General features: G+C 38.5%; 2 protein-coding genes across 2 annotated transcripts in view; both read right to left on the reverse strand.

The window, feature by feature from the left end:
- Positions 1 to 2,345: 2,345 nt before the first annotated feature.
- LOC133454860 (uncharacterized) lies at positions 2,346 to 8,586 on the reverse strand. Its single transcript, XM_061733581.1, has 5 exons — positions 8,512 to 8,586; positions 7,888 to 8,245; positions 5,690 to 5,902; positions 4,613 to 4,701; positions 2,346 to 2,969 (listed from the first exon to the last, which is right to left on the reverse strand). The coding sequence occupies exons 1-5, from the start codon at positions 8,584 to 8,586 to the stop codon at positions 2,940 to 2,942; spliced, it is 765 nt and encodes a 254-aa protein (XP_061589565.1). The 3' UTR covers positions 2,346 to 2,939.
- A 1,360-nt stretch (positions 8,587 to 9,946) lies between these two features.
- The window catches only part of LOC133454861 (semaphorin-4D-like), a 107,131-nt gene continuing 92,678 nt past the window's right edge, over positions 9,947 to 24,399 (reverse strand). The window contains exons 13-19 of the mRNA XM_061733582.1: positions 23,484 to 23,659; positions 23,240 to 23,396; positions 21,147 to 21,369; positions 20,288 to 20,400; positions 17,639 to 17,811; positions 14,137 to 14,183; positions 9,947 to 11,010 (exon numbers count right to left, since the gene is read on the reverse strand). Of these exons, the coding sequence (XP_061589566.1) occupies positions 10,019 to 11,010; positions 14,137 to 14,183; positions 17,639 to 17,811; positions 20,288 to 20,400; positions 21,147 to 21,369; positions 23,240 to 23,396; positions 23,484 to 23,659 (1,881 nt within the window). The 3' untranslated portion in view covers positions 9,947 to 10,018. The remainder of the gene's footprint in view (positions 11,011 to 14,136; positions 14,184 to 17,638; positions 17,812 to 20,287; positions 20,401 to 21,146; positions 21,370 to 23,239; positions 23,397 to 23,483; positions 23,660 to 24,399) is intronic.

The following is a 24,399-nucleotide window of genomic DNA, read 5'->3' on the forward strand; positions in this document are numbered from 1 at the left end:
GGAAGAGGGTGAGAAGAATTTGAGATGAGTAGACACTACATGCCCAAAACCCTTAAAATTATGATTTAGGAATATAACAGTTAAGTAAGCAGTGACACACACTGTTGGCTGTTTAGGACAAATAAACAAGAAAGGTAAGCACAATAAATAAATGATTCCCTGTGCAGTATTTTTTGGCAAGCCTTTACCAATATATGGCATGGTATGAGTTGCATATTGGCAAAAAAATTTAAATTAAAATCACGTTGGTGTCCCCCCCCAATCCTGACATCGGATCTGCACCCCTGGACTTGACACAGTCCTCCTCTTCAATAATAATGATGTAAAATCATTGTGTGTCTTGTAACTGTTTAAGGGTTGTTACTAAAACTTCTGGTGGTATATTTGAACACATTTCAGAAATAGAAACCTTGTTATGTGTTTTTTTACTGGCTCCTTATTCCGTGTCTTGGCCACCAGAGGGCGCTGTTGCTCCAGTTGTAGTCGGTGTCGCCAGGAAAAACAATCAAATCATTAGTGTCATCCAGAAAACCTGAAAGTGGGGTTGAATACTATTCATCTTTATCACTTGCACTGTTTCTTTATTATAATAACCATGAAACATGAGAGGATATCATGGCAGCTATTGCTCATGCTGGTAATGGTTGGTTGTCTTTAAATCCGTAATGCTTTATTATCCAAGATGCAGTCTGTTATATACATCTGTTTAAGATATTAAACAGTCGAGGAAACTGTTGTTCTCTGCAAATGTTGTAGCCGACTTCCAGGAAGAAGTGCTTGGTTAGTAAATAATTCAGATGGAATGTTTCTGTGGAAAATGCTGATGTGGAATATGAGTTTGATCCAAAAGAGTCTTAACTTGCACTGGTGAAAGATGTGTTTTAGAAGTTCCAGCTCAAGAATGCACAAATGCAATAATGTATTCTTGGTAAGCTTTAAAAATATGTAATATGTATGTAAGGGTTTTTCCTAAAACTTTTGGTGGTATGTTTGATAATTACTTTAAAAAAAGGGAAAACCTTGTTATGAGTTTACATGTAAAATGAATCCACCACCTCCATCTTGGGGGAGAAAAACACTGGGGTCATCTTGATATTCTGCATTCATGTGCACTAGGGATGGGCGGTATAAAAAATGTATCCCGATAATTTCTGGCATTTATCCCGATAACGATAAAAATGACGATAAAAAAAAAACCAATTCAACTCCACCTTTTTAACTATAAATCTATCTCGCTCTCAGATCCACCATGTTTGTTACACAAAAAAATCATCAACAGGAATCCTTCCTTCCTTCCTTCCTTCCTTCCTTCCTTCCTTCCTTCCTTCCTTCCTTCCTTCCTTCCTTCCTTCCTTCCTTCCTTCCTTCCTTCCTTCCTTCCTTCCTTCCTTCCTTCCTTCCTTCCTTCCTTCCTTCCTTCCTTCCTTCCTTCCTTCCTCTTTTCTCCCTTCCTTCCTTCTTTTTTTCCCTTCCTTCCTTCCTTCTTTTTTTCCCTTCCTTCCTTCTTTTTTCTCCCTCCTTCCTTCCTTCTTTTTTCTCTCTCCTTCCTTCCTTCCTTCCTTCCTTCCTTCCTTTCCTTGTTTTCTCCCTTCCTTCCTCCCTTCTTTTTTCTCCTTCCTTCCTTCCTTCTTTTTTTCTCCTTCCTTCCTTCCTTCTTTTTTCTCCTTCCTTCCTTCCTCCTTTCCTTGTTTTCTCCCTTCCTTCCTCCTTTCCTTGTTTTCTCCCTTCCTTCCTCCTTTCCTTGTTTTCTCCCTTCCTTCCTTCTTTTTTCTCCTTCCTTCCTTCCTTCTTTTTTTCTCCTTCCTTCCTTCTTTTTTTCTCCTTCCTTCCTTCCTTCCTTCCTTCCTTCCTTCCTTCCTTCCTTCCTTCCTTCCTTCCTTCCTTCCTTCCTTCCTTCCTTCCTTCCTTCCTTCCTTCCTTCCTTCCTTCCTTCCTTCCTTCCTTCCTTCCTTCCTTCCTTCCTTCCTTCCTTCCTTCCTTCCTTCCTTCCTTCCTTCCTTCCTTCCTTCCTTCCTTCCTTCCTTCCTTCCTTCCTTCCTTCCTTCCTTCCTTCCTTCCTTCCTTCCTTCCTTCCTTCCTTCCTTCCTTCCTTCCTTCCTTCCTTCCTTCCTTCCTTCCCAAAAACATCAACGGGAATTTATTGTTTTTACCGTGAGATACAAATTCTTATCGTGAGGAATTTTTTTGACGGTTTATCGTGAACGGTAAAATATCGCCCATTCCTAATGTGCACTTTATAAAAAGGGTGAAACATGTATGAATTTTAACGTGGCAAGAATGTGATGCATTCATTTTAAAATCAGTGTAAACAAAGTGTTTATCTGTCAGGAAAGCTGCCACTGTTTTAATATGACTGTAATGAAAGAAAACAGCAAGACTGTTTTTGTTTTTTTCTGAGCATGCTTTATGTTAAAGATAAGATTTATACTATAAATAAAGAAACTTACTTGTTTTCACATAAACAAGTGTCACTCTAGTCTAGGCTGAAAAGGACTTTAAGAATAAAACACATGGTCCTTTTTCCAATACGAGTGGTGCTGATGAAAGTGAAGGTGCAAACATCCCACAATAAATTACACTATAAATACAAAAACTGCTAGCAAACCTCGTATAGTAAGTTTTATTCTTCCATACAAGCACCGCTTTCAGGATTTTGGCTTCCATCAGTTCAAGTAGCAACAAAGGCAGCGCAAAAACATCCTCAAACTGAGAAAAATGCTGGGCTTCGTCTCCAAGAGCTCCAAAACCATCAATCATGCAACCAGGCGAGGCTCTGCAGGAGGTAGGCACTGCCAAAACTTTGCTTCATGGTCCATCAACCCCCCACCCCCCATGTAAGTGACACTGAGACGCTTTTGATTGGTTTCTGAAAGTTCCAGTGTCAGAGGTGCGGTCCACCTGGACTCGGGAGCCAGTTCACCACCAGATTCAGCCAGTGCTCACAGAGCCGTGTGTCCCTCACAGCTTTCCTGCAGAGGGGGAAAACAAAGCTGAGAAACATCGTCACGACTGAAGACACACCTGCCGGCAGGGCTGTGCGATTAATCGATTTTAAATCTAAATGGGATTTATTAATCAAGACGATGTTAAAAAAAGGAAAATCGGAAAATCGATTTTCCTTTTTTGCAGCTGGCTGCATTACAGACGGAGTATTAGGGCCAAACTAAGGAGAAAAAAAAAGGAAATTACGAAAATAAAGTCATAATAATATGAGAATAAAGTCATAATGTTGCGAGAATAAAGCCGTAATATTTTGAGAATAAAGTCGTAATATTAAGAAAATAAAGCCGTAATATTTTGAGAATAAAGTCGTAATATTAAATATATTATAAATATATAAATAGAACTTCACAAGATGCTCAATATTCAACATTTTAACACACTCTTCCTGTTAGAGTTCTCATAAATTAACACTTTATTCTTGTAATATTACGACTTTATTCTCATAAATTCCGACTTTATTCTCGTAATGTTACGACTTTATTCTCGTAATATTACGACTTTATTCTCGTAATATTACGACTTTATTCTATGACGACTTTATTCTCGCAACATTATGACTTTATTCTCGTAATTTTACGACTTTATTCTCATTATATTATGACTTTATTCTCGGAATTTCCAATTTTTTTTTGTCTTAGTTTGGCCCTAATACTCGTCGTGCATTACAGACAGAGCTCGTCTAGTCATCTTTGTTTGGTCAAGAAGATTGTAAATGTTGTCACTTTACTAAACTCAAGGAGGATTTACAGTATCTTTCAATTTCACTTCATTCCCAATGGGAAAATTTGTTTGCTATTTTTGTTTAAAAATAAAGATAAAATATTTGAAACAATTTATTCCATTGTCTTTTGTAGTTTTACCAAAAAAATCGAAATCGAAAATCGGGTTTTCAGAGAAAAAAATAAAAAAATCTGGATTTTATTTTTGTCCAAAATCGCCCAGCCCTACCTGCCGGTAGTCTGTTTCCAGACATGTATATGCCACCCACATTTCAGATTTGCAGGAAAACAAAATGCTATGTATGTAAAGCCAAAGTAAATGGCTTAAAAAAAAACCATCATGACTTTCTAACTAATATTGCAGAAAAAGTGCGGGAAAACGTATGCAAAAGAACCTAACAGCAGAAATTAAACCAAATATTTTAATGAAAAAGTCAGAAGACAAGTAGTCTTTGCAAAGGAACATATAACTTTCTAGTTATCCAATATCAGATGAACGTGGTTAACCGTCATGTGCTGTGGAAAATTTAGTTGGATGTAATGAAGTTAAACACTTAAGAAAAAAGCTGCAGGGACCCCTGGTGACTGTGCTTCCAAGGTTCCTGATTAGTTTGCAAAGTCCTCATTCAGACTGTAAAACACATTGAAGTGTAACAGTCAACTTGCGGAGCATTAAAGCTGTTTATTGTGCAAAAATCTTCATTGTCTGGCTTTGATTTATCTGGGCTTCGCCCTTCTCAAATACTCCACGAGGAAAAGCTCAGACGTCACCGCTTGCCAACAGCCAGACACGCAGGTTAAGATTGGTGCTGCGTGATGCGAGTGATTCCAGGAAGCTGCACAATTATGCTGGAGATTCTGGAAATCATGCTCCGAGAGCCGAGACCTACCCAGGCCTTTTCCCATCTTTTAAGCAGCTGCTCGTGCTCTGTGAGTGCACCTCTCCATTGGTGCAAATCCCTGGATGGAATGTGCTCATCTGTCGAAAAATAACATCTTTAATGGATCTAATCATGGGGTGTCAAACTCATTTTGCTTGGCGGGCCGGATTTGACCAATTTTTTTCTCGCGGGCCGCACGCTCAAAATAACAAAAACGGTGCAAAATTCTTTTTTCTAATTCTTTTTTTTTTTACTATTGTTATCTAATCCAAGATCAGTTTAGTTAATTTTAAAGGAAATATGCACTTTGTTTACACTCTAATTATGTAAAATATATTTCTTCAGGATCTTTTCTTGAAATTTCCTTTTTTTCAAATTATGTAAGATACTTTTAATATCATTTTACAAAGATAAACAGAAACAAGTGTTTTTTTTTAATATTTCGCCTTTTTATAGGAATTTAATTAAAAGCAAAATCTTTCTTAATACATCCGAGAGTGTTTCTTTGTGATTTAGAGATTTTTCCAGTACAATTAAGTGTATTTATTTCTAAAAATTGGCGCGGATATTTACGCCAGTGTGCCGAAAAAGTCAGCACTTCTTTTTTAACTGTTTTACTTTGTCACTATCCTCGTATTCAAAACTGAAATTCTCCGAATAAATATCTTCTATCATCTTTTTTAGCAGTGATATTTTTCCTGCGAAAGTATATAATAGTAGTCGGTTAATAAAAATAAACGACCGTCTACAAAGAAATAAAATCGGCAAATGCATTCTAGAAAACTAAAAAATTTCGAAAACTGCTCCCATGGACCATGGATTTGTAGAAGAAATATATTATCGGATATGCTGCGATTCATGGCAATTATTTATGCCTTCCTTTTTAGTAAATTATCATTTTGGTTTTTTGCGTTGGAAACTTCTCGTGGGCCGCATGAAAATCTCTCTCGGGCCGCATGCGGCCCGCGGGCCGCACATTTGACACCCCTGATCTAATCCATTCTTTATCATCAAAAACTCTCTAGCAGAGGCAGACTACAAACAGTGGACGTTTCTCACAGCCATGCAAAAGTCCGGTCCGTGTACCTCCGATAGTGAGGTGCAGGTCGACCTCAGACGTGTCACTTCCTGTGCTGGCCTCAGCAACACAGTGGTAACGGGCGTCCTTGATGAGCGGCGCCTCTCGGAGCCAGCTGCTCACCAGCACCTCCCTCTGGCCCAGCGGCTGGCGGTACTCCGTTACAGGGGTGTCCAGGCCGTGCCCGTTTATTAGCCAGTGAATGTGGAGATCACTAGGACCTGCGGGACAGAACAGGACCTCGGTGTTGACCGCCTACTGTCGAGACACTGGCGCGATGGGAAAGGCTTTCTGCCTGTCAGCTTGCTGGAGGCCATCCATTCCAACAAACTCTACTTGAAATCTTAACATGCGTGCAAAGATCTGCCGGATCATATATTCTTTCAGCGGCATGCACATGTTTGGGCACCCTTGGCCAAAATTATTTGTTAATGAGAGTAGTTAAAAAAGCAGGAAAAAAATACAATTAGATGCATCTTTATGATTTTAGACAAGAATATTTCCATCCTCTATAAAATAACCATTTTTTTCAGGTATTTAACTAGCTTCACTCATCTTGTGCCCACTTACAGGCATATGAGCCCCGACCATGACCACTCCAACCCCATCCTGGGGCATGCTCAAAAAAGAATTACATTTTCCTGAAGGTCTATTGCATTCAAACGTACGTTATGGGCTCAAATAAGTATTTTGTATCTGTAAATAAACTTTGTACTTGTAGAAATATTTTGTGCATGTGCAAAAAATATTTGTACTTGCAAAAAATATTTGTACTTGTAAAAATATTTTGTGCGTGTGCAAAAAATATTTGTACTTCTAGATACAAAGCTACAAACTTTTTACAAAGCTACAAACTTTTTTTACAAAGCTACAAACTTTTTTTCACAAAGCTACAAACTTTTTTTTACAAAAGCTACAAACTTTTTTTCAAAAGCTACAAACTTTTTTTCAAAAGCTACAAACTTTTTTTTACAACTACGAGTTATGGCAGTGTTTTGACGTGCCAAAACTAAGAGCCAATCACATCATTGCATTGCAAATATTAGTACAAATATAAGTACAGTATATAAGTACAAATATTTTTTGCACATGCACAAAATATTTCTACAAGTACAAAGTTTATTTACAGATACAAAATACTTATGGCATTAATTTGAGCCCATAGTACGTTTGATTATCCTGACATTTCCATGAACTGTACTCTTGGAGGTTTTCTCTGGTGTTTTAGACCTAAACTTCATCTTGGAGATAAAGAACCAGAAAATAATTCGTCGGCTGCATCAGTTATTTCAAATGTCAGTGACGCTGCTCAGGGCTGCTGATGGTTGGAATAATCTTTTATTTTTCTTTCTCCACTCACCTTCCATATAGTTTTATTTAACATTGGTTCATTTTAACTTAACATTTAGAAAATTTGAATCTCACTTCACATTTTTCAAGCTTCACAGTATTGTATTTGTTTTATTAATATAAATGAGAAAGACTAAAAAAAAAACAAAAAAAAACAGGACTGAAAACATTTATCAATGTTTTATTCATCTCTCTACCCAGAGCTGCAGCCCCAAAATGCCCCTTGATTTATACACATCTTCAAAAATGTTCCTAGATATATACATACATACATTTTATTTATTTATATATATATATATATATATATATATATATATATATATATATATATATATATATATATATATATATATATATATATATATATATATATATATACACATACATATATATATATATACACACAAATGTACTTATAAATGTTTACAGGCACAAGAATACCCAGATTATTGACAACTGTACGGACAATGGAGCAGATTTCTTTTTCAAAATCTTTGATTGGAAGCATTTATTTCTTAATTCTTAAATTTCACAATTATATACAGAAAAAAAAGTATCCCTAGTTGACGTTAAACGGTGAAGGTTGACACATGGCTAATGACTCTGGCTTAAACATTCATCATGTTGGTGTTTTAGTTTCTCCAGCCGAAGTAAAAAGGACCTGCTCATCTCCAATCCAGGATCACAAACCTGTTCACTCTCGGTTAGTTTGCGCTTTGGTAATGCCAACATGCAAGGTAGAAATGGGTGGGAATGATGGAAAAAAGGATGGATTAAGTGAGTTAAGAGGAATTCATTTCCAAACCAAGCATGTCCCCCCTGAGGGAGTGGGGTTAGAGCGACGGGCACCACTCACCCAGAGCGAGGCAGAAGAGCAGGAAAGCCTCCTGGGCGTGAACCCCCCAGGCCTGGTCCTTCAGCAGGGGAGGCAAGAGCCTCACCTCGGCCTCCCGTGCCTCCACATTGTGGGACAGGGTGGAAGAAGAGGATGTGGAAGAGGAGGAGGAGGAGGAGGAGGAGGAAGAAGGGAGGGCAGAGCGAGAGCTACTTCCAGAGGTGAAAAGGGTGGATGAAGTGTCGATAGGAGAGGAGGCTGTGAGAAGGGGTGGTGGAAAAGAGGAGAGCTTTGAGGAAAATCCAAACAAGGGATGACATGCAGAGGAGACTAATGACTGATCTAAATATCTAGGCTGCTGCAATAAATAAAACAGGAACTACTAATGCAATAGAGAAAATGGATTTAATGTAGATGTGCCACCTTAAATAATGCTAAAAAAAAGTAATTAAACCATAACTTAAAAAAAAAATACTTCAGATTGTTTCCAGGGCTCTAAACATGAAGGTTCCAGTCATGCTGCACAACACGACACGGGGCCGTCAGGACTTCACAGAGAGGAAGGAAAAACAGAAAAGTAAAACAAAAACCATCTCAGCAGTGGTTTGATCCACCGCTCCATCGCTCCATCACGCCGGCGCTCACGTGTCCACTTGTTTTCGTCTCTCTCCTGACCTTCAAAGCGTGAGATTCCACCTCACGTGCCGAGGTGCTGCACATGATAACACATGGTGCGACAAAGCTAGGCTACTATGTACAGAGTTAGTCTTCCCTGAGAAGTTATTCTTTTTTGCTGAAGCGTTAACGTCAATTCAACAGCGACAGAGACAAAAAGATGCAGATTTCTCTCCTCTTCTTTAAAACCCAGGCTGTACATAAACGTGATTCCAATTTGGAAAACATCAGAACCCACTTACCAATTTGGTAAACAATGTTTCCAATTTGGAATGAAGAAATAGCTTTTCTTGCTGGACTATGCTGAAAGGGTGCCGTTTCCATGGATACAGTTTTTTTTTTTTTTTTTTTTTTTTGCACAATCGTTCAGTCCTAAACCAAATCAGCCAAGGTTTGAGCTACGTGATGATTTAACCTTTGCTTGATCGCTTTCAAATCAAGATTTAGCTTGTGTAAAATACGTGTATGGAGCCAAATCAAGGCCAAAAGTTTTGCTAATTTGAAAATAAAATTTGAACCTGAAAATTCTTTTTTACAGTTTCAATTTTATTTTTTTCAGTTTCACATCTTTTTTTTTCAGTTTCAATTTTTTTTAGGTTCAGACTTTTGGCCCGGATCTGGCGTGGGGGGCGTGGCATCAACTGAGAGGGGCGTGGCATCATGAGTGACAGCAGAACAGAGAAGGCGGGGGACGTTCCTCACTCATGTTGCCTTCAGGAAACGTAGGTTGCAGAAGTTATCAGTAGAAGTTTGATTCAACACTATATATACACCATATTCACGTGATTGGCAGTGGAAAAAACTGATATTAGTGACACATTTCTGTTAAAAAAGCTGTTTTAGACCATACTTGGTAGTATGTTGAAGTGGGAAATGTCAAACTTGAAGTGTGGCTGTTGAACTGTACAGTCTGGCATAGTTTATTGCTGTTATACTGCGATTGGTGCCAAGTACGGTCTAAAACAGCCATTCAAACAGAAATGTGTCACTAATATCAGTTTTTTCCACTGCCAATCACGTGAATATGGTGTATATACAGTGTTGAATCAAACTTCTACTGATAACTTCTGCAACCTACGTTTCCTGAAGGCAACATGACTGAGGAACGTCCCCCGCCTTCTCTGTTCTGCTGTCACTCATGATGCCACGCCCCTCTCAGTTGATGCCACGCCCCCCACGCCAGATCCGGGCCAAAAGTCTGAACCTGAAAAAAAAATTTGAAACTGAAAAAAAAAGAAGTGAAACTGAAAAAAAAGATTTGAAACTGAAAAAAAGATTTGAAACTGAAATAAAAAGATTTGAAACTGAAAAAAAGATCTGATACTGAAAAAAATAAAATTGAAACTGTAAAAAAGAATTTTCAGGTTCAAATTTTATTTTCAAATTAGCAAAACTTTTGGCCTTGATTTGGCTCCATACACGTGCAGGTTGTCGTTTCTACTCTGAAATAAACGGAAGCAAAAGGTGAGACGTCTGGCTAGCAGTAATTTTCATCTGCGTCTGCAAACTGGATGGACTGAGAGTCACAGTCGACGTCGAAAGGTTTGTCCTGGGAGGCGCTGTCGCCTCCGAAGCTGTGGGACGGGATCTGGCCGTTGCCGCACTCCGGTTCCGTCTCGTATCCGGTGTCGCGGAGCGCCCGCAGGTTCTGGGTCCCGTTCTGCGTCGGCTGCTCGGTCAGGTTAATTTTGTCGGCCCCGGACGCTTCCATTAAACCCGCCTCGCAGGAGGCGTACTCGGTCGGATTGGTGCTTTTGTGGCTGCCCAGCAGCGCGGCTCTCAGCCTCAGGCACGGAGCCGGCAGGTACTGCATGTAGCAGTTGTACACCAGCGCGGCCAGGAAGAGGAGGAAGAACAGCAGGAAGAGGAAGAGGAGGGCCATGCTGTTGTTGTGCTGCAGGTACTCGGCCGCCGGGTCCTGGCTGTCGCGTTGGGGGATGACGGAGTTCGGCGTTAGCTTTGGCTGTAACTTGACCGTGCTGCTGGGGGGCGGGGTTAGTGAGGAGTCGGTTTGAGGGGGCAGGGTGAAGAGGACGGTGGCTACGACGCTGGTGGGAGTTAGTGAGGCTTCGTCTGTCTTAACATTACCTTCGGCTGCCAGCGTGCTACTCGTCTCCTGGCTGACAGCGGTGGTGGCCGCGGGCCCCGCGGGCCCCGCCTGCACCGGGGGTCTGGGCGGCAGGTCCAGAGTCAGCACGTATCCGGCCAGGAGACGGCTGAAGTTCCTGCCGACGGCCGGAGCCAGCTCCGTGCTCCAGCACTCGTAGTGACCCTGATCCTCGGGGGCCACGCTGTAAATGAGGAGCCCGTTTTCGGCGATGAAGTGGAAGCGCGAGGCCTCGGTGACGACCGAGCCGTTGCATTTCCACGTCACCTGGGCCAGGTTGGAGTTGACCAGGCAAGGCAGCTCAGCAGAACTTCCTGGTTTCACCGTCACGCGCTGGTAATCCTCCTGAGACGCAGCTGGAACTAGAACCGGAAATACAAAAAACTTAAGTAAAAGGTTTAAAGTTTAAAGGGGACCTATTATGAAAAACAGGTTTTCTCTTGCTTTAACATATATAAAGTGGTCTATACGGTGGCCGAGACCCGCCATTGCGGAAAATTAAAGAAACGCTGCAAATAAAATAAACGCTGAAAATAAAAACAAACGCCGCTGCAAATAAAAGAAACGCTGAAAATATAAAGAAACGCCGCTGCAAATAAAAAAAGACGACGCAAATAAAAAAGCCACAACGGAAGTGAATTACCGGGGACTATTTTTGCTGATGCACCGATGTTTTTATGTGAGAAGAGAAGAAGAGGACGTAAGTGAAAAGGAAGAAATAAGAAGAGCGAGGAATAAGAAGAACAATGAATGAGAAAATAAGTGAAAAGGTTAGTGTTCAACGTCGCTACGTGTAATTTTTAATGTGCAACACCGGTGCGTCGGCAAAAATAGTCCCCGGTAATTCACTTCCGTTGTGGCTTTTTTATTTGCGTCGTTTTGTTATTTTATTTGCAGCGTTTCTTTTATTTGCAGCGGCGTTTCTTTTTGTCTGCAGCGTTTATTTTATTTGCTAAGCGTTTATTTTATTTGCAGCTGCGTTTGTTTCTGTTTGCAGCGTTACTTTATTTTCAGCAATGGCGGGTCTCGGCCACCGTAGGTCTCCCCTCAGCCTGCCAACTCAGAGAAGGAGGAAAGCAACCAGATTCTGCAGTGTCTGTTAGGGGTGTAACAATATATCGTGCCACGAAATTTCGCGATACAAAAACGTCACAATACGTGTCGTGGAGGTGACAAAGTGTATCGCGATATTGGGTTATTAATATTAATCTATTGTGTTGACTAGTAACGCGCATCCGACTGCGACCGCGACCGCATCTCGACCCGCGGACCAAAATCTTACTCCGCTCAGAAGAAACTAGTCCCATTTTGTGGTCCCGTTTTGAGCTCTGAACTTTTACTTATGTTAAGGCTGGTGTAGAGTTAAGCCTTACCTTATTAAATTCAACCTTTTTCGGGTCGTGAGTAGGATAAACACGCGGGCAACTTCTGCTGCGCTCCAGTGTACTTTAATGTCCGCTCAACAGCGTAGGATTTTAGAGCATCAACACAGCACCTAGTGCTGTATCACTCCGCCCAATCTAAAACATATTAACAACTACAGATAAACTGACTAGTGTCATTATACTCCCTGATTTACATCAGAATATAAAGAATATATTTATAAAATAATGAACCCTGAATTACCAAAATAAACTTCTTAACAAAAATAAATCTCCTCTTACACTTATAAGGTGAGCATGAATCAATCTTTTTTATGATGTAAAATTGTATGTATTTATTTACTTTTATTTATTTATTTAATTTTAGTTGTTAAATTAGAAAGAAAAAAGTCAAATCATACATGAGAGAAACTATTCAGTTTGTGGCAAAATATTTTTCCTTGTATGAAACTGAAGATGCATAATGTAAACCTGACATTTACTTTTAGTTCAGTTTGTGAAAAATGGTTGGCCTGGCTTTCTCTTCAAAACTTAAACAGTTATAAAGCATTACAAACTGTAACAATAGGGCAAATGCACAGCATTGTTTTGTATATTTTGTGTCTTTCAAATAAAAGACAATTTTTTCCAGTCATATGTTCCTCATTCAAGGTTGTTAAAAAAATACTGCTATAATATCGTATCGTTATCGTGACCTCAATATCGTGTATCGTACCGTATCGTGAGATTAGTGTATCGTTACACCCCTAGTGTCTGTACAACCGCCCGGATGATCCGTCCAGCGTGATGTGGATCTACGAGCCGTTCAGATTCTGCTCCCGTCGTTACGTAACGACAGGAGCGTTTTACATCGGTTGGCCTCCGATGCGTGAAACCACGCCCACAACTAACTCCGCCGGCCGGAGCTTCCGCCATTTTTTTCATAGCAGTGTATCCAGTACTCGAGTTGTAAAAAGAAATCAGGGGGGATGGTGGATTTTATCATATGGGGACAGATAATTTGTGCTGATTACAAATAATATAATATATTACAAATAATAGCAGTGACCAAAACACCTGCAGAAATACTGCAGGAATGACATAGCAGCAGTTAAATGCAGCCTTCTGTAAGCTTTAAATATCCACTGGGCTTACATCAAATACATCAAACACAACAATAAAAAACACTTTTCTGAACTTATCAATATGACTCTGTCCTTCACAGGATAAGTAACATGGATCACTGCAAAAACTCAAAATCTTAACAAGAATATTTGTCTTATTTCTAGTTAAAATGTCTCATTTTAGTATCTCATTACATTTAAAACAAGACTCATCACTGGAAAAAACATCATCCCCCCTGTAAAACTGCCATCCCCCTTTCCATCCCTTATGTCATTTCATCAATGAATGTGGTTTTACTGCTATTTCAACATTTAGAGTCATCACCAGAAAAAAAAAAAACACCAGAAAAATAACTTATTTGACAATTTTCAGCTGTTTCAAGTACATTTTCACTTAAAATAAGTAGAAAAATCTGCCAGTGGAACAAGATTTCTTTTGCTAGTAATAAGAAGATAAATCTTGTTCCACTGGCAGATTTTTCTACTTATTTCAAGTGAAAATTTGCTTGAAACAGGTGAAAATTGTCAAATAAGTTATTTTTCTGGTGATGACTCTAAATGTTGAAATAGCAGTAAAACCACATTCATTGATGAAATGACATAAGGGATGGAAAGGGGGGATGGCAGTTTTACAGGGGGGATGATGTTGACCGTTTTTATTTCAGGGGGGATGCCGTCCCCCCTCATCCCCCCTAAACTCCAGTACTGGGTGTATCACGTCATTCAGCCAATCAGCACAGAGCCTCATTATCATAGCCCCGCCCACTCAGAATCCTGCATAGATAATGAGGTTAGAGAATGGGAAGATAAAGACATGGCCCAGAGGCTGAATTTCTAATTTATTTAGCAAAAACAATCAAAAGCTTGTTTTTAAGACATTCAAGGCCTGTTTAAAATAGGTATTAGATACCATAATAGGTCCCCTTTAAGGAAAAATCCTGTCACAAAAACAGGGAAAAAAGTGATGGATTTTGTGTGTAAGGGTGAGATCCGTGCAGCCTACCTGAAGGACACCGTCCTGCGTCCCCACTCAGACTCTGGATCAACGTCCTGCAACACAAGCACGACTGTCATCAGAGCCGGATTAAATAAATGGACTACACTAGGCAGACTGTGATTTTTGGACCCCCCTCCATCGATGTTATTTATGAAATCTTAAACTTACCAAAGTTACTAATAAAACTTAATTCACATTTTACATAGCAAAGTCATAGTCAAGGTGGTTCTTTGTATTCCAAAATAAGTCATGTGTTGTATATTAAACAGTCTATCAGACTATTTTTAGATTTTTATTATTTATACGTTATTACAATGCTCTATTAAATGCTATTAAATTATCCTTATCTTATCGATTGTGAGCATTTTGCAGAAAATCTTAATTAAATGTGTTGATTAAATTGAATAGTTAAATAAGAAGTAAAATCTACAAAGACCAATACAATTTGCAGTAAGACAAAGTGTGCTGTAGTATGTATGTCTGTATGTGTATATGTATCTATGTGTATGCGTATGCAGAGCCGTTTGGGAGATTTGCGAGGCCCTGTGTGAAATAGCCAGGGGGGCCCTCGCACGTGAGCGTAGCGAGCGCGCGCAAAATTTTTGGGTTTTTCGGGTCTGATCGGGTGTCTATATGCGCAATTTTAACTCTCCAATTAGCAAAATACTGGATACTTTCCCCTGCCTCATCATCATCTGGGCTTGCCTCAACACGGGGCCCCACGGCTGCTTGAGACCCGGTCGGATCGGTGATTTTTGTAACAAATTTATCAAACGAGCCTTTCAGAGAGGCATTAAACTCTTCCATTTTCTTTTGTTTTTGTCTTTTTTCATCCCCTGATGGAAATTTCCTGAATCTGTCTCGTTCTCTCAACATTGTGTGACAGTTTGTTCCAACTCCACCCGTCTGGATCAGAGCAGCTTGTGTCTGCGCTTGGTCTGATCAGTTGTATTGAACAACAGACACGCGTCATCATTGCACATATATTTATTGATATGCACAGACTAGTACACATTTGGGTCTGTAATGGAACGTGACTGTTGATATTTATAAGGGAAAAAAAAAAAAAATTGGGGAAAAAAAAACGGCCCATAGCGCCAGGCCCCTTGGGGCGCCAGGCCCCTTGGGGCGCCAGGCCCCGTGCGGTCGCACGGTTCGCACATCCCTTGCGGCGGCCCTGTGCGTATGTATGCGTATATATATATGTATGTATACTAAATATAGTAATAATGCACATATATATATATGCCTTAGGTTTTTACCGGCATGTTATCAACCATTAATATGTGTGCATACAAAAAAAAAAAAAAAAAAAAAAAAAAAAAAATTTTTTTTTTTTTTTTTTTTTTTGTCCCTCTGTCTGGGCCCCCCCCCTGTCGGGCCCTAGGCACGTGCCTAGTCTGCCTTTGCGTTAATCCGGCTCTGACTGTCATGACTAGGCCTGTGTTGGAAATGTTCTTTTTTACAAAATGTACAAATCACTGCGTTCTTGTTGATAGTCCCGTCTTTTTTTTTTTTTTTTTTTTATTTTATTAGTTTGCACACAATAAAAAGTAACACTTGCAATCAAATAGTAAAACAAATGTGACAGGAGAGGTCAAAAAGCCAACAGGTTTATGTAGCTAACCTGACCTCCCCCTCAATTTAGGAAGTAAAACAGTAATTACAAAAAATCAAAAACAAAAACACAACAAGACGAAGACTATAAACAAAAAACAAAGAAGGTTAGACTACATAATTACAGATCATCAACACACAAAAAAAAATCAAAAAAAAAAAAAAAAAAAAATCAACAAAGAAAACTTATGACATTTTTTTTAACTTGAATTAAATGAGATGATAAATTTCTTTTAAAAATCTCTAGAGAAGCAGAGCTTTTGATAATGTGAGATTTGGAGTTTCATATCTGTACGCCGCGATATCTGAGAGAAAACTGACCGTGTTTAGCTTTATAAAAAGGAAGATCAAGATGATTAACCTGTCTAGTATTATATGAATGTATTTGAGAATTATATGTAAAAAAAATTACTAAACGATAGTGGTAAAGAAAAAGGCAAAAATATATATTTGTATAAAAACACACATATCTGATGAATATTTATGTCATATACTGAAAGAATTTTGAGTTTTCTGAACAGAGGAGTAGAGGGTTCCGTAGAGTTAGAAAAAGTCTTATTTATTTTTATACATAAACTTGTCGTTCAAACGCCCTAGCAAAGATTTGTTGAGTCGCTCCCCTGAGTCGCGTCCATGTCTGTCACCTGCTGGTGGGCCAAATTTAAAATACTCGCGCATTTTGCCACTCATAATTAATTTCATTAATTTTCATAACGCGTTAATTAGCAGTGTAATTAATTAATCTAATTAACATGCTAAACTGACAGCCCTAGTATTAATATGTTGTAAAACTACACAGTCATATTATTCATGCAATAGCTCAAAAAACAGTTTTAATAACACTAACCCAAATCAATATCGGGATTGGAATCGGATTGAATCAAATCTTGATAATACTGTGTGGAATTGTGGGGATCCACCTTTAAAACCACCTTAAATTCAATAATAAAACTTCAAAAACGAGCCATACGTATCATCAATAAGGCTGATTACTACGCTCACACAGATCCACTTTTTCTAAATTCTCATCTTATAAAATTTTATGATTTGTTTTATTTTAAAATCATGCAAATTATGTTCAAAGCAAAATCAAAAATGCTCCCTGACCCAATACAGAGGTTCTTTTCAATTCAGGAGACTCGTTACAATCTTAGAGGTGTCTGCAATTTCACTGTACAAAAAGCTAAAAAAGGTATGAAAAGGAGACGTGTCTCCATTACTGGAGTTAAATTCTGGAATGATGCCAACATAAATTTAAAAACATGTCATTCTCTTTTTGTTTTTAAGAAAATGGTTTGTAAAGCTATTTTTGAAGCTTATAAGTGCAATTGACCATCTGTAAATGTTTCTTTGCTTTTCTATTGTTTCTTTGCCTTTTGTTGTTTCTTTGCTTTTTCTATTCTCTTTTTGGTTTTCTGGAGGTCGGTAGCCAAAAAAAGAAAGTTGGTACAATAGGATAGGCTTTTATAAGCATTTTGCTTCAGCCTATGCCTTTTCAGTCTTTGTTCAACACATTTTTTTGGTTTTGTACTGAATGTTAATGCTGTGCACAATGTTTTTTTTGGTGTTGTTTTGTGTTGTCATGACTGAATAAACTTCATTCATTCATTCATTCATAATTGATTCTGAATCTTAAGAATCAGAATCGAATCGATTCTTGACATTTGAATGGACCCCCAGCCCCAGTCATGACTGAACTGTGCACGCACTCTAAGATGAAATCTAGCCCGAGACGGTTAAGCAGGTTTAACAGGAAGAAGCATCGATTCAGAAGTCTCTCTCACAAGTCTCTCTTTGTTTCATTGACTAGAGCATTAATCCACGAGTGGCGTACAGGTATGCAAACGAACAAAAGGAGCGATAAGAGGGTGAGTGTTGAGGGTTGGGTTACCTGAGCTGCTGACGGGGAGTGTCACGGATGTTGACACATGCGGCAGCGTCGGGGTCCCAGGCGCAGTACGGGTCTCGTGCCAGGACACAGTCATCGCAGAATGAATACCGACCACAGAGAGCTGTGGGAGTCTGGACCACACCGGAGTCTGAACCAGCGTACAGGGAGTGGGTCTGCAGAAACAATCAGGGTTTTCACATCAACAAACACACTTCTCAATAAGCAACCACGTTTTTTTTAATTTGCAAAACAGGAACGGAGCCCAATCTGGTCTTAGCCTTTATTGCATGAGTTTCTTTTACTAGTCGTTGGTTTTTAGATAGATAGTTCTTTATTGTCATTATAACTTATGTACAACGAGATTAAAAGTGCTCTCCAGTCAGCGCATCATATATAAAAAAATAAAATAACTGAAAGTAATACAATAAAATGTCATTTAAAATATAAACAAATAAAATAAATATATATATATATCTCTAGATCAGGGGTCGGCAACCCAAAATGTTGAAAGAGCCATATTGGACCAAAAACACAAAAAACAAATATGTCTGGAGCTGCAAAAAATGAAAAGTCTTGTAAAAGCCTTAGAATGGGGCCGCTCGGTGGCGCAGTGGGTTAAGCAGCGGCTCATATACTGAGGCTACAGTCCTCCTGCAGTGGTCGCAGGTTCGAATCCTAGCCTGCGCACCTTTGCTGCGTGTCGTCCCCGATCTCTCTCTCTACCCCTTTCATATCTGCAGCTTGAATAAAGGGCCACTAGAGCCCAAAAAAATCTTTAAAAAAAAAAAAAAAAAAAAAGCCTTAGAATGAAGTCAAATGGCGAAAGTCGAAATGTTGAGAAAAAAGTCGAAATGTCGAGAAAAAAGTCGAAATGTTGAGGAAATAGTCAAAATTTTGAGAAAAAAGTTGAAATGTTGAGAAAAAAGTCGAAATATTGAGAAAAAAGTCAGTGTTGAGAAAAAAGACGAAATGTCTAGAAAAAAGTCGAAATGTCGAGAAAAAAGTTGAAATGTCGAGAAAAAAGTCGAAATGTCGAGAAAAAAGTTGAAATGTCGAGAAAAAAGTTGAAATCGAGAAAAAAAAATCGAAATCTCGAGAAAAAAGTCAAAATGTCGAGATTAAAAAGGACAGGAAAAAGGAAGAAAAAAGGGAAAAAAGAAGGAAAAAGAGAAAAAAGAAAAAAAAAAAAGGTCAAACATTTTTGAAAAAGCTCCAGGAGCCACTAGGGCGGCGCTAAAGAGCCGCATGCGGCTCTAGAGCCGCGGGTTGCCGACCCCTGCTCTAGAAGCATTCACCCTTCCACATCAACACACGGACCCCACAAGAACCTTCATCAGCATACACTCATTTTTGTTATTGTTATTTTACATTAGCTTCTGTTTTTGTTAAGGGTGGTTATTGTTGTTGGATAAAAGCTGTGTTTGAGTCAGTTTGTCCTCGTTTTCATGAGTCTGTATCGTTTCCCAGATGGCAGCAGTTCAAACAGCGAGTTTATTTGTAACTTTTGTTATTGAGTTTCCTCACAAGGGCAGAAAAGACAAAAATGACCATGAGTACCGTCCTTGGCTAAATGGCTCTTCCATATTCCACGTAAGCCTAAACTTCAGAGTATGTTATTTTAGCATCATGCTGTAGCGGGGTCACACCCCACCATTTGTCAACCAAGTTAACCCCTGGTCCCCTGATACACAATCAATAAGCCTGTTTTGCCTACTTGGTTGTTAAAGACAATGGTTGGACTGTTCTTATTTAAGCTGCATTTAAATGTCCCATCAAATATCCATCTCTAGCACGGGGGAATAAGTTAGAGTCAGCCACCTTAGTTGCTGCTTTCAGACACAAATCCATCAACGGAGCAGGACAGAGAGACTGCAGCCATGCACACAGACCTTTAATGCCATTAAAAAAGCCTGATTCCATATCTGGCAGCTAGAGCTGGGGATCCATTCAAATGTCAGGAATCGATTCGATTCCGATTCTTAAGATTCAGAATCGATTTTCACCATTTGATTCGATCCGATCCAATTCGATTCGATATTGATTTGGGTTAGTGTTGCCTGGATTATATGACTGTAAAATAACGATTGAAATAATAATTTCACAATAATTATTGTGAAATAACTACGAAATAAATAACTCAAATAGGCCTTTCAATATCCATTTAAAGAAATTGCAACAGCTCAAGCAGTAAACTAATTATTTTAGCTTGTCTGATTTATTCTGTCACCAGACACAGCTGGACATGAAGCACCCGGCATTTTTCAGGTATTTCATGACAAACCGTGTCCGATAACAGAGAAACCAAACAAGCTCTAGTAAATATAGATAATATGAACTTCATTGAACTAATATAACATTTAGAAATTTAAGCTGAAATGTCCAGCATTTTCTCTAAAAAAAGTTAATTTAGTTTAGGAGTTTTCAAAACTACTGGGATTAAAGTTCACCAGGCAAAAATGTAATGATGGAAAAAATAAAATTAAAAAAAGAATTTTTTTTTAATAAAAAGAATAAAAAAATAAAAAAAAATCGATCTTTAGACATATAAATCGATTTTTAGGAATTAAAATGAGAATCGATTTAGAATCAGAAAATCAATTTTTTCAACACAGGCCTACTGGCAGCACACAAGAGAGAAAGGCTGCTAACCTGCGAGGACAGCAGCAGGTTTTTGATGGGTTCAGAGTTTTTCAGGAGCTGCATCTCCTCAACGATATGAACCTCTTCTTCAAACACGACGGACTTGTGCAGGACTCCTTTGTCTACAAGATAAAAACAGCAAAAACATCAATTATTAAACCAGAAATGAATTAATAATTTTTTTTAAAATGGAGATGGCTTTTTCAGAAAGTTTACAAATACTGTTTCATTTCATTTCATTTTTATTTATTCCGATCCTGGAAATATGCAAAGAAAAGAAACAAGCAAGTAAAATGACAACACAATCAAAAGCATATTCCATAACCAGAAAGGAGCAGGAAGAAGAAAATCTTATTATACCTGCCCCTCCCTCAAAACAAAATTGAACAATAATAACAGATGGTCTGCACAATTACTTAATTAATATCACAAGAAAAGAAAAACAAGAAAATAAATTGTCTGTCTTCAAACGCATATATTATATATTTAGACTATTTCATCCATACATTGCTATTTTTTTCTCTTTAAATTTATATTTAAACTGAAATATGTTTATACAGCCCTTTAAATCATAATTTAATGAATTCCATAACTTAATTCCAACAATTGAAGTGCTCATCTGCTTTAACGTTGTTCGGGCAAATAAATGTTTAAAATTAAATTTTCTACGACTACCTTCGTTATTTAAACTGAAAGTTTACTGTTAGATGAAAACTTTGCAAAAGCCACTTGTCATTCGTGACGACAGTCAAAGTTTTACTGGCTCAAATAAAAATGTATGAAAATGTGGACATGCACCACGTTGAGCGGAGATGCAAATTTGAAACAGAGTCGTTTGCATGCACAACGTTAACTGATGTGCCGTCACCTGTTCCAGTGAAGATGACATCATACGTGTTCCCGTCGAGTGCCTGGACCCTTTCCACAACGATCTGGGTGTAATTGACGTCCTTGGTGATCATCCGAGGCCTGTTGCCGATGGGAAGGACGGGATCTTCCAGCAGTGGGTGGTCCTTTACAAACTGAAGGGTTTTGTCTGGCAGGTGCAGCGAGTCTCTGACGCCCTGCTCACGCATGGGCTTGTTAATACACTGGTGCAGAAGAAGAAAGGATGTGCAAAGTTACGACAAGCACAAATGCTGGACTTTATATCACTGAGACGTATCAGAAACCTGCCAATGTCTACAGGTCAGCAATCCAATTATTAGATTTATTAGATGAATATCCTAGGGCTGGGCGATATGGACCAAAATTTATATCTCGATATTTTCTAGCTCAGGGGTCGGCAACCCAAAATGTTGAAAGATCCATATTGGACCAAAAACACAAAAAACAAATATGTCTGGAGCCGCAAAAAATGAAAAGTCTTGTATAAGCCTTAGAATGAAGGCAACACATGCTGCATATTTCTATATTAGTTATGACTGGGGGAAGATTTTTTTTTCATTATGCACTTCGAGAAAAAAGTCGAAATGTCGAGAAAAAAGTCAAAATTTTTAGAAAAACTCGAAATATCAAGATTAATATTGAAGTACCTTCTTGAGAAAAAAGTCGAAATGTTGAGAAAAAAGTTGAAATGTTGAGAAAAAAGTTGAAATGTAAGATTAAAAAGGAAAGGAAAAAGGAAGAAAAAAAGAGAAAAAAAGCAAAAAAAGAAGAAAAAAGGAAAAAGAAGATAAAAAAAGAAAAAAAAGAAAAAGAAAAAAAGGAAAAGAAAAAAAGAGAAAAAAGGAAAAAAAGAAAAAAGGAAAAGAGAAAAAGAGAAGAAAAAAAAAAAAAAAAAAAAAAGTTGAAACATTTTTGAAAAATCTCCAGGAGCCACTAGGGCGGCGGTAAAGAGCCGCATGCGGCTCTAGAGCCGCGGGTTGCCGACCCTTGTTCTAGCTGAATGGCGATACTCGATATATATTGATATTTTTTCTGTGCCATAATTGGGGTTTCCCCCAAAGCATTATAGCATAGCATCTCTGTTAGCTTCATTTTTTTTCTGAGGCAAACCCTTAAAAAAACAGTCAGTTTTAATACAAAGCCTCGTGCCAAATGTCACACAGGTTCCTTTATTAACAGAGGTCTGCACAATATCAAAATGTATAAAACAAATGAAATAAAAATAAACTGCCTGCATATATAGAATAAAAATGCTTCTTGAATAAAATAAAACAAATATCCCTTTCCTGCATAACAATTAAATTAAAATACACTGTGCAATTAATACAATGTAGACAGTAACAGGCAGACTTTTCCACTGAGGGTTGACAGTTGTGCAAATAACAAAACATTTGTGCAAATCTCAAATAAAACATTCAAGTCAATTTGTCACAAAATAAGCTATATCAAAATCATACATTTTTTAAATCGATATAAATGATATTGTCTCGTACCTAGGGATGGGCGGTATGGACTAAAAAATGTATCACGATAATTTCTGGCATTTATCCCGATAACAATAAAAATGACGATAAAAAAAATACCAATTCAACTCCACCTTTGTAACTATAAATCTATCACCACATTCAGTCTTTGGAGCCAAAACACTGCTCTAAAAGATACTAAATGCTACTAAACTACAGCAATTAAATTGATTAAATTAGTACTTCTTTCTTTCTTTCTTTCTTTCTTTCTTTCTTTCTTTCTTTCCTTTCTTTCTTTCTTTCTTTCTTTCTTTCTTTTCTTTCTTTCTTTCTTTCTTTCTTTTCTTTCTTTCTTTCTTTCTTTCTTTCTTTCTTTTCTTTCTTTCTTTCTTTCTTTCTTTCTTTCTTTCTTTCTATTATTTTTACCGCGAGATGACAAATTCTTACCGTGGGGAATTTTTTGGACGGTATAATCGTGAACGGTAAAATATCGCCCATTCCTACTCGTACCATATCGCGTTTGAAAATATATCGATATATATTAAAATCTCGATATATCGCCCAGCCCTAGAATATCCCCAAGCCTTCCATTCATGCTCAAGTCACTTACGGCTCCAGGACGTGGAGACGGAGTGATGCCGTTGTATCTGACCCACTTGGTATGGGACTGTGCCACCGTGGCCTTTTGCATATACTTTCCATTGGAGAAAACGTCCTCCACGGCCGTCATGTTGTAAGCACATACAGCTGATAAACCCACATTTCCCCTGTAGGACGAAAATCAACAACAAAGGTGAGTTATAAACTTTTATTTCCTGTCCCGATGCCCAGACGACCGTCTTCAAAGTACTGACCACTGAGAGGTGAAGACGCCGTAGAAGACCGTGTCTCTCCAGTCCGCCCCCTTCAGGATGAAGACATCATGCACCACATTGAAAACAAAGTTGAGCTCGGGCATTGAGCAGACCAGCTTGGCTTTCAGAAAAGACGTCCATTTCTTCTGCAGGGTGCGCTGACCCCCGAGGTCACCCTGTAAACAGATAATGCCCACATTGTTTCCTCCGTTCAGGTAGATTTTTTTATTATTGAACTCTGTGTGCCTTTCTGACACAACGTGACCAGTAAACTTCTAGGCCCTGAAATTCATTAACTACAAAGGCTCGCACGCAGTCACAAACGTTTGGCATAGTCAGGAATACCTGTGGCAAATAAAAACAAGTCACCCAGACCCGCACAGAGGGCAAAAACACAGGAAAAGCTCATATGTTGTGTCTTTGAAGTCCTTCCTTTATATAACAAATATGAATTCATACCAAGACCCCTGCAGAGAAAAAGCCCCAACTTGGGAAAGATATTTCTTATTTTTTATCCATGTTGGTTATGACTGTTTTAAAAGTCAGGAAGCTTAGGTTTATTGTGCATTCCCCTTTAATAGTCTTGACCTTTTAATGATTTTTCCTTGGCAAATTAAGTTAATGAGTTATGGAGCAATAGTTTTCATAACTGTCAGACTACGTAGAGGCTGCGCCTTAAAAGCAAACAATGCGGGTGGCTGAGAAAACCAGTAACAAAACCATTAATTAAACCATTTCTTTCACATAAAAAGAATAAATTAAAGCTGCAAGCAGCAATAAACGGGCCCTCACGCATGCAATTTGCACCAATTATGTTCAAGGACTCAATACAGAGTCCGATGACACCACCCACGACTCTTTATGTCAAACCATTCAAAAGTTATGGCAGAAAGTAGGAACAAATATGAAGGGGGGG

The sequence above is a fragment of the Cololabis saira genome, chromosome 11, assembly GCF_033807715.1.
Source record: "Cololabis saira isolate AMF1-May2022 chromosome 11, fColSai1.1, whole genome shotgun sequence".
NCBI lineage: Eukaryota > Metazoa > Chordata > Actinopteri > Beloniformes > Belonidae > Cololabis > Cololabis saira.

Bases quoted from the DNA above. Each gene is read 5' to 3' on its own strand.
- LOC133454860 (XM_061733581.1), bottom strand. From the start codon at position 8,586: ATGTGCAGCACCTCGGCACGTGAGGTGGAATCTCACGCTTTGAAGGTC. The intron at 8,246-8,511 runs GTGAGCGCCGGC...TTGCATTAGTAG, and splicing joins AGACGAAAACAAGTGGACAC to TTCCTGTTTTATTTATTGCA. The intron at 5,903-7,887 runs GTGAGTGGTGCC...TCTGTCCCGCAG, and splicing joins GCTCTTCTGCCTCGCTCTGG to GTCCTAGTGATCTCCACATT.